Source organism: Pseudonaja textilis, chromosome 4, assembly GCF_049901715.1.
Source record: "Pseudonaja textilis isolate UNSWEBS1 chromosome 4, rPseTex1.2, whole genome shotgun sequence".
In the NCBI taxonomy this organism is placed as follows: Eukaryota; Metazoa; Chordata; class Lepidosauria; order Squamata; family Elapidae; genus Pseudonaja; species Pseudonaja textilis.
Window position 1 is genome coordinate 6274188 of NC_141993.1, and position 16993 is coordinate 6291180.

Consider the following 16993-nt stretch of genomic DNA (forward strand, 5'->3'; position numbering starts at 1 on the left):
AAATCTATTTCAGGACATGCTGAACAAACATGTTCAGAGGTGCCTCATTGCATCATGACACAGTGCTATAATTCTCGATGCAAGGGCAGGCTTTGTGACATCCCCATTCGTGGGTCATGATTTTGGAATAATCTTGATTTGTTATAGACCTTTGCTCATGTGGGAAGCTGTTTCTCCTTTTGTGTTGGCCACCAGCTGCACGATCAGGACTTAACACAAGAGCCGATCCACTGAACAAATTATTTGAAGAGGTTTCTTCCAGCTAAGCCTACATGGACCCCAGATAGCTCCAGACAAAGCATCTGCTCATCTTCTTAGGATTTTTTTTTCCCCCGTTCCAATAATGGGATGCAGATGCAAGAGGAACTTCTAAATTGGAGAGCCTACAGTTCTGGGATTCGGAGCACCTTGTGTGCTGAAGCATTCATAACAAGACTCTGGGGAGAGAGGCACTTAGTGGTGTAATAGCTGTGCAATGTGTTCAACCCAGGGAAAGTAAGGCGGTGAAGAATATTGGAGACGAACTGGGAAAAGACGAAGGACTTTTCCCAGTTAAAGTTTGAGGGGCTGCTAAGGAGAAAGTTACGCAGGAATTTGGGGAGAATGTTAGGCAGGGAGCACGAAACAACAACATCGACAATGGTTCACCGTGTGACGTTGTATTTCTTGCACTTACAGAAGTTTCATTGGAGTCAGGAAGCAATGAGCTAAGAGGGAATCCCCCAAATCAACTCAAGTCAACAAATTCATCTGGTCACATGGCACTCATCTCAGAAGCAATGAGGCGCTTCTGGGTTGAAAGGATTAGCTAGTGACATCACTGTTGCCCAGAGGATACCCAGTTGGGGGCTCCTTTCATGTATATGGCATGAGCTGGAGCAAAGGACAGGAGTTCAACCCACCCCATGGCAGCACTCGGGTCCTGAACGTGGCTTGCTAACCCCCAACACAGCATCCAAACTTCACAAGCCACATAAACTGGATATGCTCCAGTTTTACTCCATCCCCGCAAATGTGTTTAGCTGTGGGAACAATCTAAATTCTATCTGTCTGTCTGTCTGTCTGTCTGTCTGTCTGTCTACCTTCTATCACCTGTCTATCATCTATCTGTCATCTCTATTTATTTCTACCTGTCTGTCACCTATTTGTCTGTCTATCTCTGTCTGTTTACCCCCCATCTATATATATATATTCCATCATCTCTCTCACTATCTATCTATCCCATCCATCCAACCATCTCTATATCACCCATCACCTCTCTACCCTATCTATCTATCTATCTCTAAAACATCCATCATATCTCTCTCTCTCTTCTCTATCTATATGTCTGTCTGTCTGTCTGTCTACCTTCTATCACCTGTCTATCATCTATCTATTATCTCTATTTATTTCTACCTGTCTGTCACCTATTTGTCTGTCTATCTCTGTCTGTTTACCCCCCCATCTATATATATATATATATATATATATATATTCCATCATCTCTCTCTCTCTCTCTCTCTCTCTCTCTCTCTCTCTATCTATCTATCTATCTATCTTATATTCCATCATCTCTCTCACTATCTATCCCATCCATCCCTATATCATCCATAATCTCTCTACCTCATCTATCTATCTATCTATCTATCTATCTATCTATCTATCTATCTATCTATCTATCCCATCCATCCGTCCGTCCATCCATCCCTATATCATCCATCATCTCTCTTTCTCATCTGTCTGTCTATCTATCATCCATCATCTCTCTCTCCTATCTATCTATCTATCCATCCATCCATCTATCTCTATAACATCCATCATCTGTCTCACTATCTATCTATTCCATCCATCCATCCATCTCCATATCATCCATCATTTCTCTTTCTCATCTGTCTGTCTGTCGGTCGGTCTATCTATCACCCCTCTTTTATCTATCTATCTATCTATCTATCTATCTATCTATCTATCTATCTACCTACCTACCTACCTACCTACCGTGTTTCTCCAACAATACGGCCTGCACCAATAGGAAGCCCCACCATGTTTTATTGGCATAAAATCAAATTAAGCCCCTCCCCCCAAATTAAGGCCCATATTAAACATGCAAAATGGGTGGTGGTGGTGGGGGGGGCTTGCCATTAGGAAGTACTTTTGTTGCATGTCCGGATATGGTGCTGCCTGTGTTGGTGGGGCACTTCATATCGGGAGACCTTCCGCCACCATTGCTTTCCCTTCTCCCTTGCTGCCACAGCGTTTAGAGCAATGCTGTGGCATTTGGCACAGCCATGCGTGGCCAGCCAGGGCTCCTCCCTGCAACTGGAGCCCGGCGGAGACACTTGGCTTCAGGCACTCCTGTCGCGGCCTTCCCTTTGCCTTTGAAGGTAAAGCCAATTCTTTTAAAAACAACGTCCTACTACAACAAAGCCTCCCCTGCCCGAGAGGGCAGTCCAACCCCACGTGGGGAGGTGAATCTCCAGGGGCCGCAGTGCAGGATCGGCCCACCTCGGGAGAAGCACCCAGCTGCCATCCCTGCCTGGCACCGGTGAGAGCTCTGCTGCCGGGAAGGAGGGCCCGCTTGTCAGCTGCGCTGGGTGCCCCAGGCGAAGCTCTTCGCACTCTGCCCGGCACCAGGCAGGGATGGTGGCTGGGCACTTCTCCTGAGGTGGGCCGATCCTGCGCTGCAGCCCCGGGAGATTCACCTCCCCACGTGGGGTTGGACTGCCCTCTCGGGCAGGGGAGGCTTTGTTGTAGTAGGGCGTCGTTTTTAAAATAATTGGCTTTACCTTCGAAGGCAAAGGGAAGGTGGTGACAGGCGCGCCTGAAGCCAAGTGTCTCCATAGGGCTCTGGTTGCAGGGAGGAGCCCTGATTGGCCACACGTGGCTGCGCCAAATGCCGCGGCATTGCTCTAACGTCGCGGCAGCAAGGGAGAAGGGAAAGCAATGGTGGTGGAAGGTCTCCCGATACGAAGTGCCCCACCAACGCCGAGGTCAACATCCAAGCTGTCGCCGCCCGCCCACCCGTGGATGCAAGGGGGGGGGAATTAAGTCACCCCCGAAAAGACGGCCTAGCTGTTTTTTCAGGGGTCAAAAAAAAATAAGGCCCATCCTTATTTTGTGGGAAACATGGTATCTATCTATCTATCTATCTATCTATCTATCTATCTATCTATCTATCTATCTATCTATCTATCTAGTCTTATTCCAGACAGCCTTCTAGTTACTCTTTAATTTACAACCCACCCTCTCAAAGACACTCCCCCCACCGACAAACATCATGCTAAGCAAATTGCAACAAAGCAGAGGTGGAAAAGAGAACAATAGTCGTAGAGAAGGCTTCCAGCACTTAAAAAAACATGGCTTTATTCATCACCATAATCTCTCACAGCTAATGGGATGAAATAATTCTTCCTTAATGTCTCTCTCCCCGTCTGGCCATTGTCCCAACAGCAAGAAACACCTCAGGCACATCAGCACACTCTTCCTTTCCCGCTACGCAACGCTCGCAAACGTGAGCCTTGCACCTGTCATCTCTGTTGCAGAAACGCGGAAAGGCGAACGATGATACTCAGCCTGCCACCAGAAATTTTAATTCGGATTGCCTCTCCTTGCACCAGCCAGCAGCCCTGCATCATCCAGGATGCACTTTCATGGACGTGCCAGGCGTTTGTTCGAGAGAGATTTCCCAGTTCACCCCCAGTTAAAGAGCGAGGCATTAATTTCACCGATCAGGGCGGCTAGTATTCTACAAAGTCAATGGATCCTTCAATCATGATAAGGGTAATTATTATTATTATTATTTATTTTTTTTAAAAAAAACCAAAATACCCACCCAAGTATTCTGTCTGCCTGTTGCCTTGGTAATCCCCTCTCCACCCCCCCCCCCCCAAAAAAAAAACCCAGCAGGAAACTCACTGATTATCGGTGAATGGGAATTTCATTGTTCACATGTAGAGCCTCCTCCACTATGCTAATGTGAAATAATGGCTGGCAGGGAGATTCTTTTGTTCTCAGCTTTACTGTTTATTCATAATGCCTGGAGGTCAGCGGGATTGCTTTAAACAGTCAAGAAAAGAAGCCAGGGGCAAAAAGAAAAAAAGAAAAGAAAAGATTCTAGTTCTCAGTTAATTTTTTTTCCTCCATCCCTCCTCCCCTCCAAGGGAGAATGGAAGAAAGGAAAGTGCGTTTTTTTTTTCTTCTTTCCCTCTTTTGCACAGGCTAATCAGAATACAAATTGCAGGCATGAATGAAATATTTGATAGGCCTGCCTTGCTTGAGGTTTGTCTGAGTGGGTTTAATTTGCATGCCCGCGGAGTAGCAAAAAAAGGTTTTCTCTTCCAAAGAAAGATTGGCAGAAGCGGAAAGGGAGAGGGAAGAGGGGGGAGAGGAGAGAGGAGAGAGGAGAGAAAGAGGGAGGGAGGGAGAGGGGGAGAGAGGAGAGAATAGAAAGAGAAAGAGGAGAGGAGAGAAAGAGAGAGAGGGAGGGAGGGGGAGAGAGAGGAGAGAGAAGAGAGAGAGAGGGAGGGAGGGAGGGGAGAGAGGAGAGAATAGAAAGAGAAAGAGGAGAGGAGAGAAAGAGAGAGAGGAGGGAGGGGGAGAGAGAGGAGAGAGAAGAGAGAGAGAGGGAGGGAGGAGGGGAGAGAGGAGAGAATAGAGAGAAAGGTCAGAAAGTGAGGGAGGGAGGGGGGAAGAGAGGAGAAAATAGAAAGAGAAAGAGGGAGGGAGGGGGAGAGAGGAGAGAATAGAGAGAAAGGTCAGAAAGTGAGGGAGGGAGGGGGGAAGAGAGGAGAAAATAGAAAGAGAGAGAGGAGAGAAAGAGGGAGGGAGGGAGGGAGGGAGGGAGAGGGGGAGAGAGGAGAGAATAGAAAGAGAAAGAGGGAGGGAGGGGGAGAGAGAGGAGAGAGAAGAGAGAGAGAGGGAGGGAGGGAGGGAGAGAGGAGAGAAAGAGGGAGGGAGGGAGGAGAGAGGAGAGAATAGAAAGAGAAAGAGGAGAGGAGAGAAAGAGAGGGGGAGGGAGGGAGGGGGAGAGAGAGGAGAGAGAAGAGAAAGAGAGAGGGGAGGGAGGGAGTGGAGAGAATAGAAAGAGAAAGGAGAGGAGAGAAAGAGAGAGGGAGGGAGGGGGAGAGAGGAGAGAATAGAGAGAGAGGTCAGAAAGGGAGGGAGGGAGGGAGGGGGGAAGAGAGGAGAAAATAGAAAGAGAGAGAGGAGAGAAAGAGGGAGGGAGGGAGGGAGAGAGAGGGGGGAGAGAGGAGAGAGAAGAGAAAGAGAGAGGGAGGGAGGGAGGGAGGGGAGAGAATAGAGAGAGAGGTCAGAAAGTGAGGGAGGGAGGGGGAAGAGAGGAGAAAATAGAAAGAGAGAGAGGAGAGAAAGAGAGAGGGGGAACAGAGGAGAGAAGACAAAGAGAGAGGAGAGAAAGGGAGGGAGGAAGGGGGAAGAGAAGAGAAAATAGAAAGAGAGAAAGAGAGAGGGGGAAGAGAGGAGAGAAGACAAAGAGAGAGAGAGAGAGGAGAGAAAGGAGGGAGGCAGAGAGGAGAAGAGAAGAGAAAGAGGGAGGGAGGAGAGAGGAGAGAATAGAAAGAGAAAGAGGAGAGGAGAGAAAGAGAGAGGGAGGGAGGGGGAGCTGGAGAGAGAGAGGAGAGAGAAGAGAAAGAGAGAGGGAGGGGGAAGAGAGGAGAGAATAGAAAGAGAGAGAGGAAAGGAGAGAAAGAGAAAGGGAGGGGGAGAGAGAGATGAGAGAATAGAAAGTGAGAGGAGAGAAAGAGAGAGTGGGGAAGAGAGGAGAAAGAGGGAGGGAGGGGGAAAAGAGGAAAGAATAGAAAGAAAGAGAGGAGAGGAGAGGAGAGAAAGAGAGAGGGAGGGAGGGAGGGGGGAAGAGAGGAGAAAAGACAAACAGAGAGAGGAGAGAAAGAGGGAGGGAGGGAGAGGGGGATAGAGGAGAGAATAGAAATAGAGAGAGGGAGGGAGGGAGGGGGAGAGAGAGGAGAAAATAGAAAGAGAGAGAGAGAAAGAAAGGGAGGGAGGGAGAAGAGAAGAGAAAGAGAGAGGGAGGGGGAAGAGAGGAGAGAATAGAAAGAGAGAGAAGAAAGGAGAGAAAGAGAAAAGGGAGGGGAGAGAGAGATGAGAGAATAGAAAGTGAGAGGAGAGAAAGAGAGGGTGGGGAAGAGAGGAGAAAGAGGGAGGGAGGGGGGAAAGAGGAAAGAATAGAAAGAAAGAGAGGAAAGGAGAGAAAGAGAAAGGGAGGGAGAGAGATGAGAGAATAGAAAGTGAGAGAGGAGAGGAAAGAAAGAGAAAGGGAGGGAGGGAGGGAGAGGAGAGAAGAGAAAGGGGGGAGGGAGGGGGAGAGAGGAGAGAATAGAGAGAGAGGTCAGAAAGTGAGGGAGGGAGGGGGGAAGAGAGGAGAAAATAGAAAGAGAGAGAGGAGAGAGAGAGAGGGAAGAGAGGAGAGAAGACAAAGAGAGAGAGAGGAGAGAAAGGGAGGGAGGGAGGAGAGGAGAAGAGAAGAGAAGAGAAAGAGGGAGGGAGGGGGAAGAGAGGAGGAATAGAAAGAGAGAGAGGAAAGGAGAGAAAGAGAAAGGGAGGAAGGGAGGGGGAAGATAGGAGAGAAGAGAGAGAGAAGAGAAAGAGAGAAGGGGAAGGAGGGAGAGAGAGAGAGACAGGACAGAAGAGAGACTTCTTCAAGATATATATTCCCCACCTCTGTAACTCGTTTTTTGAGAGTATATTTCTCTTTTTGATTTTTCTTTTTCCTCTGCAGCTCAGCTGTATCGATGGGGATGGATGGGTGGCTCACAAGGGAGGCTCGCATTTCGGGAAGAGGGAAGGGAAACCCCTCACAATTATGAGTACATATCATTTGTATCTGTACCATCTCTCTCTTCCAGATGGATATACTTCCCTGCGGTACAGAAAGTCCTTGACTTACAAAAGTTTCATTCAGTGACTGCACAAAGTTATAACGGTACCCAAAAAGGAGGACCTATGACTGATTTCCACGTGTGTGGCCATTGCACATTGATCCTGTGATTGCAGGATCAAAATTTGGACAGTTAGCAATTGGCATATAAATCTATCTGTCCGTCCATCCATCTATCCATCCATCCATCCATCCATCCATCCATCTATCATAGTTGGTCACCATTTCTAACTTTCCCAGCCAGCTTCTGACCAGCAAAGTCATTGGAGGGAAGCTAGGTCCATTTAACTTAAATGATTCATTTAATGACTGCAGGGATTCACTTAACTGTGGCCCCCCAAAAAAGGTTGTAACATGGGGCTAAATTCACATAGCAACTTCCTTAGCAAACCTGAAGCTGACCTGACCGAAGCCATTTTGATTCTTCAGTGTTGCCACACTGAAGCTGAGTGATAGACAGTGGGGAATAGAGATAGCTGGGGTTTGTAGTCAAAACAAAATACTTTCTCCTGGGAACCAAGGACACTCCCACAGGTGGCCGGAGTGGGAGGTGTGAAGTTACCAGGCAACCGGACGATTGATTGTTTTGGGGAAAGGGGAAAGCTTTTACTTCTAATTAGGTGAAAACCGCGGGAAAATCTAGAGTCGGTTTTCAACAGATCTGTTCCAAGTGATATACCCAATAAAACTATTCTTTGAGGAATTCACCTGCCTCGCAGTTCTGTTTTCTATGGAAACTTGGAACCCTGACATGGAAATTGTGGGCTCAGTTGGAGTCCTAAGTCAAGGATCTCCTACATCTTGCCACAAACCTAGGACAAGACTCCAGCGGTGACAGGTCTATGCTTATCTACTGAAAGTGATCTGAAAGCCACATGTCAGGCAACACTTTTGATGCTCACTCATAAAGGGTTTGGCTAAATGCCAGACTTGTGACTTGTTATCCCTTGTTTTCCAGGGGAGGAGGGGGAAACCTTTTCGCAACTACTACTTTTCTGGTTCAATCAATAGCTTGAATTGAGATAGGTGCTCATTTCAGAGAAAAGTGAGAGCTTCTTGGTGGAATAGCATTTTCTGCCTCAAAGAGAAAGACAGGATGAACTAGACTCATGTCTGAAGCTGTGCCTGCAGATGTCTTCATGCAAAGGACAATCCAAGCCAAGTTCATGAAACCAACTGTTGCTTTGTGATTGCCAAACAGCAGCGATCGTGGTTGCTTCCTTAAAGTTCCACATTTGAAGGATGGAACACCTGCAACTCTACCAAGACCCTTGGCTGATGTAACTAGATAAGCGATAAACTATTTTGCTAAATTCTTCGCCAAAAATCAAAAGGGGTGTTTCGTATTGAAATCAGCACCGTCCTTCAAATCTAGCGTACATGGCGGCCTTGCGTAGTGAAAGGAAGGACTTGGGGAGACATGACAGCAGGGTTCCAATACTGGAGGCCCCCAAAGGTGCTTTTTCCAGAGGCCACTTGGATGAGAAGCGAAACGTCTTCAAGGGAAAAAAAAACAGAAAGTCCAGTTGCCTCTTGGAAAAAGAACTTTTGGGACAACCATGAGCTGGATGACTGAGAAGCTCTATAGATAATATTTGATGGGTTGGCACAAAGAAAAAGGTCAACCTATTCTCTAAAACACCCAAAGGCAGGTCAAGAAACAACAGATGGAAACAATGGATGGTTGGCTTATCTGAGGGGGCCATCCACCTGACCCACTATTGCAGGTCCCATTCCCTAAGGAGATACATTTGGTAGGACCCAGAAGAAGGACATTCTCCGTGGTGGCTTAAATCCAAGAGAGGGAAACACTAATGATTTCAAGTATGTGGATGATCCCACCTGACTAGCTGAAAGAAAATATTTTATTTTATTAAAAAAAGAAAACGGGGAATGAAAAAATCTGGCTGAAAATTAAACGCTAAAAAGGTAGCAGTAACATCAATCAGCAAATTTATAATTGATGGTAAGAAGTGAAGGAGGGGCATGATGGCCTGGAGGTTAGGAGGCTGGGCTTGTCAACCAGAAGGTAGGCAGTTTAAGGCCCAAGTACTGCCCCTCTAGCTCCTGCCAATCCAGCCATTCAAAAGCATGCAAACGTGAGTAGATAAATAGCTACCACTTTGGTGGGAAGATTAACAACATCCCATGCATCTTCAGTATAGAGAGTCATGTTGGCCATATGACCACAGAAACTGTCTTCACACAATGCTGGCTCCCTCAACTAGGAAATGGAGATGGGCTGATGCAACTTATCAACCCTCCCAAGTGGGACACTGCTAGGAGGGGAATACCTTGAAAAAGTACCCAACTTTTTAAATATATTTTTGGGAAGTGAAGTGGTTGCTTCCCTGAGCTCGAGAATAAATATGGACAGAGTGCAGGAGAAGTAGAGATGAGATTAAGCCCAGGAAGGAAGACAACGGCAAGTGAAAACAAAACTATGAAATATAAAGCTATTCAGAATAGTTTTAGCAATGGATTTTGCCAGACGTTCCATATAAATTTTAACCTGGCTAGTGAGGAAGCCTGTGAATTATAGTTTTCAAGTTGGTTCCAAAGGATACCTTGGAGAGTAAGAAAAACCAGCTGGTCTTTGACCAGGTAAAGGTTGACTGCATGGAGGTAGGCAGAGATAGCGAAGGAATGCAATAGCCTTTTGACAGTTCCAAGAAGGCACTATATCCATTCGCACCACTCAGGTGACCCTGAGGACACAAACTAACCTCCAAGTGGCCTCAACGGCTCTCTAAAAAGAATGCAAATGACCAGCTGTGTCTGCAAGGAGTATAAATCTTTCCATTCCCCGCCACCCAGTCAGAGCTGAAGAAGCTTCTTGGATGAGAAGAGAAACGTCTTCAAAGAAACACAAGTTGCCTCTTGAAAAAAGCACCTTTGGGAAAGCGTGGCACGTTCTTAGAAAACACCTGCTATGATGTTCATGACCTGGATACCTGATGATACCTGGAAGGCCCATGAGATTGTTCCTCTCTACCGCTTCTAGCTTTGCACCTTTTCTGCATTCTTTGTTTACCTCTTTTGTTGTTGTTTTTAAGTACACTTTCAAAAACACCGAGGTATGTTGGCTATTGTTATTATGGCTGGTTGTATAGTCTCCAGAAATTTAGACTGGAGTTGACATTGATTTTGTTTAATAATACCAATGTTATTATTGCATGCATGGGCAATCTAGGGTTAGCTTCTTAGTCTAAGCCTGGTGGAAACTTAGTAATTCAAGTTCTGACCAAAGATCTAAGGTATTGTCATTGGTTGAACAGATATTTACATTGGATAGCCTAGACTGGATTTGACCGTTATGACGGCCAAAGATGTTTGCCTCCCATTCAGAAGGTTGAGAGTTCAATTCTAGATAGCGGTGGATATCTTTCTCCTAAAGTGCAAAGAAAAAAAAAAATCTGCTGTGAACTCCACATAGGTGTCAGTAAGGGCAGCTGGCCAGTAAACGCTCAGCTCCATCCAGTCAACCCAACTCTATGGGATTACGGGGTTGTAAAAGGGAGGGTGTTTTTTTTAAAAAAACTCTAGACTGGATTTGGCATTTTTATACACCGATTGAGTAGCAGTAGGGAGTGGGAGAGGCAGAAGTTCTTGTTTGATGGTGTTCAAGATATTATTACAGGACGTATTGTTATCATTATTCTTTTATAATAATAGACATACAGATGATGTATTGTCAAATATGAATGACAAGTTTTCATTTATCTGTAAAATTTACAATAATAAAAGCAAAATAACATCAGATGAGATGTTGATGCCTATCAGTACTTAGAGAACAGCCCACCAGTGACCATGAAACAAAACAATCATTTTTCCCCACACACACCTTCTCTAAAAGTTTATTTTAGGATAGTCCTCGTTTAACATCCATTTGAAGTTACAGTGAGTGCATGTTGGGTGCTTGGCAACCAACTCGCATTTATGACTGGTTACAGCAGCCCTTGGTTCATGTGATTGCCATTTGCAATGTTGTTGTTTTTGGGTAGAAGCTGACAAAAACTGCCCATTGGATATGCTGGATTGGCTTAACAGCCACCTGTCTCAATTAATGACCAGGTGGTTCTCTTAACATCAGTGGTGACTTGCTTTGCCTTACGACCATTGTAAAAATGGTTGTAGAATCAACTCACGTCTCGTGGGAGGTCCAGCTTAACAGCCACCTCAACTCATGACCGAAATTTCAGGCCCAATTTTGGTCATCAATTGAGGACTACCGATATATAACAATAAGCAAACAGTTTAAAGCCTGTCCTAATGGAACTCAGCTCTCATATAATCTTTCTGAATAATAGGAGAGCTCAGATATAACCAAACCTTCTCCACTTCCTAGGCAAGCTGGAGAGAGAGAGAGATTGTCCTTCAATGACGGATAGATTGAATATTTTTTTTAAAAAAAAAAAAAACCCAACTTGGAGAGGTGTAAATATTTCTTGAACTATAAATCAAAGAATTTGGGAGATTTTCTGAGGCCTGGTTGTGGTTTTGTCCTGCTTTGGGACAAAATACTTCGATCTATTTGCTCCCTTTGTAATAACCACCTGACAAAGTAGGTATCCATTGATTTTCCATCGATCTGGAATCCCGAGTTATAGTTGAAATAACTCAGCAATTATATATACAGAGAAATAAGTCAGCAACATGAGGCCCAGCGGCTCAGTGGCTGAATCACCCAGGAGATGCTCTGGCGGGTCGAGCCCTACTATGTGTGGTGGGGTGAGCTCCTGTCACCTGCCTCATCTGCTTGCCCACCTTCCAGTTCGAAAGCATGCTCTATGCGAGTAGGTAAAATAGGTATCACTTTAGTGGGGAGACAAGCTGGTGCTCTGTGTAGGCAGTCAGATTCCTGTTGGTTCTGAATCTTCCCGATTGCGGTGCCTACTTGCGAGGCAGCTCTGGGAAGGGAGGGGGCCTCTGGGAAGGGAGGGGGCCTCCTGCAGGGAGGGGCCCTGCAGGAAGAGCCGCTCGCCTTTCTCTCTGGTGCAAAGCCAGCTTGTTCACCTGTGGCGCACCTTGGGAAGTGCGCAGGTGTTTCTTCTACCTTGGCAAGCAACACTACTACTATTCTGCAATAGCATTGTGATCTCCTGGCTACTGCAACAATGCCGTATGCTGATAATAATAATAATAATATATAATCAGACGTTGCCTCAACCGCTCTGAGGTCCTTGGTTAAGGCTTGTGAACGGTTAAGTTTTTACCAGTCCCAGACTGTGAATCGAACTGAAGATTAAATCTATTATTAATAATAATAATAAGTCAACAACCCCAAAAACTGTGGCTGCGGAGACTCATTTCTAACTGACACAATGACACAGGGGTTTCACGTGAGCATCTGAAAACACACGCTCCGTCTAGCTTTCTTCTGGGAAGGTGTACACATTACAGTGGCGGCTATTCAAAAGAACATTTTCTGACGGGAACTTAATTTTGCACATGTCGTTTCAGGGGGAAATATTTGCCCGGGACTCACCTATGTGAAAGGGAAGGTTTCATGGAGTTCATGGGTGTCTGCATGGGCAGCTTCCCCGGAGGGTCGTTTTGCCGGCTTTTCTGGTGACGTAGCAACAAGAGTCTTCCGAGTTCTTCACACCACGATGAAAGCAGTGCTGGGAGGGGGGGGGGAGGGGGAACAAGGGAAAGAGAGAGAGAGAGATAAGAAAGAAAATATATAATCGTTTGTGGGAACAGGTGTCTAAGCAATGGAACTGATCGCGTTGGGCGATCTTAATTTCATTCATGTAAATCCACAAAGAGCTTCTGCGCATCATGCCATTTGCTCTGCCCAATCTCTCAAATAGAAGCCATCATGCAAAACTTGTCTCTTCCACCAGCTACCAAAGGCTATAGAGGTAGGGAGGGCCGTAAGCATGTCCCCTCCCCGCCAGCTGATCATCAGGGCAGGGCAAAGAATTGGGGTCCCACTCCATTTTTCCTTTTTATAAATTATAGGATAAGAAAACGCTTCTATCGTCGATAACCAAACTGGAATTTTCAAATAACATTGTGTTGAAGTATATATGGCAAGGTAAGAAAGCAAGGATAAAGCTAAAGCTCTTGCAGGATGCTAGAACTAGAGGAGGGTTTGGCCTGCCTAATTGGGAGTTGTACTATCAAGCTGCAAATTTGATGTGGGTTAAAGAATGGATAACATTAAGGAAGACTAGATTGTTGACACTAGAAGGTCATGATTTGCTGTTGGGTTGGCATGCTTTTCTATGGTATAAGGGAACCAAAACACAGGGCTATTTTAGAAGACATTATATACGGGAGTCTTTGTGGTTAAACAGGGTCCCACTCCATTTTTATTGCGCCCTTCTATACGGTAATGTAAGGAAGAAAGGAAGGGAGGGAGGAAGAAAGGAGGGAGGGAGGAAAGGAGGGAAGGAGGCAGAAAGGAAGAGAGGAAGGAAGGGGAGGGAGGAAGAAAGGAATTTAGGGAGGGAGGAAGGAAGGAAGGGATGGAGGGAGGAAGGGGGTGGAGGAGGGAGGGAGGGAGGGAGGGAGGAAGGCAGGGGAGGGAAGAAGGAAGGAAAGGAGGAAGGAAGGAAGGAAGGAAGGAAGGAAGGGAGGAAGGAAGGAAAGGAGGAAGAAAGGAAGGAGGAGGAAGGAAGGTAGGAAGGGAGGGAGGGAGGGAAGAAGGGAGGATGGAAGGAAGGGAAATAGGGCTGATGGGAGGGATTGGCGTAATGTTTAAGGTGCTGATCTAAAACCAGGAAACTGTAAATTCTAGTCCTGCCTTAGATAGGAAAAACTGACTAGATGAGTGGGCAAGTGACTTGGATGGTCACTTTTTCTCAGGCCACCTCACAACCTTGTTTTTTTTGTGGAAAAATAGGAAGAGGAAAGAATATTTGGCATGTTTGCTGCCTTGAGTTAGTTATAAACAATAAGAAAGGCAGGGTAAAAAAAAATCTAAAACCTAAAAAACAGAAACAAAAATTCAGAGCGGTTGCTACAACAGGGAGAGGCAAAGCCACCAAGCCACCATTCCTTTGTTGGACTCCAAAGATTTGCGAAAGAATATTGTCTTAGTATGATTCAAGGTATGTGATGTGATCTCTACTACATTGAGGAAAGATTGGATTGAGTCTGGAATGAGTATGAGAGGAGCAACGTCTGGAAAGATAGTCCCCAAGCTAGTTTAGTCCACTTCATAAACGCATAGCACAACATAGGACAACAAACCCACCAGGACACAATTCAGCAGTCCACCTGCATTTACAAGAGAAAGGTCACTCTTTTGAAGACAACAAAGTCCACGTTTTGGACAAAAAGGACCTCTGGTTTGAAAGAGGGGTCAAAGAGGCTATCTACATCACAACTGAACAGCTGTCTCTCAACAGAGAGGAAGGGTTATGACATCATCTATCTCTAGTCTACAATACAGTCCTTTCAGCAGTTCCAAAAAGGCTCCATACCCTAAACCTCCAAGTGGCCTCAACGGCTCTCTAAAAGGATGCAAATGACCAGCTGTCTACGAGTAGTATAGATCCTTCCATTTCCCACCATCCTGTCAGAGCTGAAGAAGCTTCTTGGATGAGAAACGAAACATCTTCAAAAGAAAAAAAAAATCAAGAAAATCCAGTTGCCTCTTGAAAAAGCACCTTTGGGACAACCAATACCTGGACGACTGAGAATCTCCATAAACATCTAGTTTAATCTCTGTCTATTACCATGAAAAAGAATTAAGAGTTGTTTTACAATATGTCACCTACTAGAAAATAAACATTTTCATCCCAAAGAGAAAGTTTTGGAACTCCCAAATATCTGTTGTTGTCTTATAATAGCTATGACCAGCTTGACATTCTGACAGTGTTACATAGTAAATTCAGGAATACAGGTAAGTCCTCATCTTAAGACCTCAGTTGAGACTAAAATTTCTGTTGATAAGCAGAAAAAAAAACCCTTGCTAAGCAAAACAGCAGTTAAGTGAATTTTTCACTTAGCAACAGAAATTTTAGTCGAGGACTACCCGCATTTCTGAATTTACCGTAATGGAAATTAATGAAATCCCAAGGTTCTGTTTCTTTACTGCATGGTATGGTGTTTACCCAAAAATAAGACTGGGTCTTATATTAATTTTTGCCCCAAAAGATGCATTAGGGCTTATTTTCTGGTTAGGTCTTATTTTGGTGGGAAATTCAAGTATTAAAATGTGTCCATCTGGCTGCCAATCTTAACTGGGGCTTATTTTGGGAGGTAGGGCTTATATTACAAGCATCCTGAAAAATTCATGCTAGGGCTTATTTTCCAATTAGGTCCCTTCCAACATGGTTATTCTGTTAGGTCTTCCTGATTTCCGTATCTGGGGCTTCGACCACACTCTCAATAAGGCACAGCTTCTGTAACAAAAAAAGAGAGAGGAAGCAACAGGCAGTTTTTCTTACTTGAGAAGCTCCCTAAAAACACTTTTTGAAGCAACTCTACAATAAGAAGAGTAACACACCCCACAGCCAGCAATTAAAGTGGTCATCCTGAATGTGAAGAAATCAATCCCTTTTAGGGAGTATTCTTATTTTGATCTGGTGGGGTGTGTCATAAGCAGAGGTCTAAATGTTTCTGCATTAGCCAAGGAATTTGACAACAACCTCTTGATCGAAAGGAGGGGGGGCGTCATCTTTCACCCCCAGAGAACATGACTAATGGGCCAGCAACAAAAGATTACACAGCCTCCTTCTTTTCATTCATTTTTACACAGCCGCTGCAGATAACAATCACTACCTAACATTGTATGATAGCCATTTGAATTCTGAAAGGGGGGGCGGGGTGAGGAGAACAAGGATGAAAAAAGAGAATGAACAAAACATTCTGGCAAATTGTAAACTCAGCCAGCACTGGAACAATGGCCAATGCGATGCACCTTCTCGCCAGCTTAATGTAACTACGATGGCCTTAGATGGAAAACATCCATCTTCACGATGGCAGCCTGGAAGCAAGGTGTGAGTTGCTCTTTTCTAAGGATGCGGCAAATGCATATTCTGTCAATGAAGGTTAAAAGACACAAACTGTCGCCTGTTTTTTTCTTTTCTTTTTTTAAATGATGGATCTGGAAGGAGGAAGAATGAAAAAGCAGAATGTAAAAAGGAAGCGGCCAGGAGCAGCAAAGGTTTATTTCTTTGGTTGGTTGATTAGCAGATGACTAATCAACCTTCTACCAAATGACTATGGACTGCTCACGATAATGCACCTTTCTGTGCAGGTTGTCTGCAGTGATGGTCAATTAGACCAGAGTTCCCTAAACTTCCCAGCTTTGTGGACTGGCTGGGGCAGGGAGGAGGAGGAGGGAGGGGATAGCTTCATGCGAGCCACAGGCAAATGTACAGCTCCATCCATGTGAGCAGCAGGTACACATGCTTGACTGCCACTCAAACAAGCGGAGATGCACCCTCCCGTTCACCCACCATTTCTGTGGCCCCGTTCCGAAGGTCTCAAGGCCTTATAAAGGGTGGGTGGGTTGGAGACCGCTGAACTAGACTTTACTTATCACTAATTTGAGTACTGCCCCAAAGTATACATGTGGCTGCCCTTGCGAACTGTCTAAAAAGAAAGAGAAAGGGAAAGAAAAAGAGAGAGAAAGGAGGGAGAGAGAAAGGGAGGGAGGAAGAGGAGAGAAGTGGAGAGGAATGAAGGAAGTAGCTATAAAGGAGGGAGGAAGGGAGGGAGAGAGGAATTAGAGAGGAAGGAAAAGGTGATTTATTTATTTAGCCTATGACAAGGGAAAGGAGAGAGAAGAAGGGACAAAAGAGATAGAGGAGAGGAGAGGATGGAAGGGAGGAAGGAAGGATTGATTTAGAGAGAAAAAGGAAGGAAAGGCAGATTTATTTATTTCTTTTGACTTACTGCCCCACACTATATATATGGCTGCTCTTGCAGTGGAAAGAAGGAAGGAAGGAAGGAAGGAAGGAAGGAAGGAAGGAAGGAAGGAAGGAAAGAAAGAAAGAAAGAAAGAAAGAAAGAAAGAAAGAAAGAAAGAGAGAGAGAAGGGGAAAGAGAAAGAAAGATAAAGAAGGAAGGAAAGAAAGGAAAAGAAAGGAAAGGAAAAGAAAAGAAAGATCCAAACAGGAGGCACCAAAGGTCCACCTCCAA

At 45.2% G+C, this 16993-nt stretch overlaps 1 protein-coding gene across 10 annotated transcripts in view; it reads right to left on the minus strand.

Annotated features, from left to right (window-relative positions):
- Positions 1 to 16993, minus strand: part of ZMIZ1 (zinc finger MIZ-type containing 1) — a 385595-nt gene that overhangs the window by 53810 nt on the left and 314792 nt on the right. For all 10 annotated transcript variants that reach the window (XR_015743665.1, XM_087933818.1, XM_087933824.1 and 7 more), the window contains one exon: positions 12378 to 12513. Coding sequence is in view for 9 of the 10 variants with exons in the window: in XM_087933818.1 (XP_087789944.1) it covers positions 12378 to 12513 (136 nt within the window). In the remaining variant the exon portion in view is untranslated. The remainder of the gene's footprint in view (positions 1 to 12377; positions 12514 to 16993) is intronic.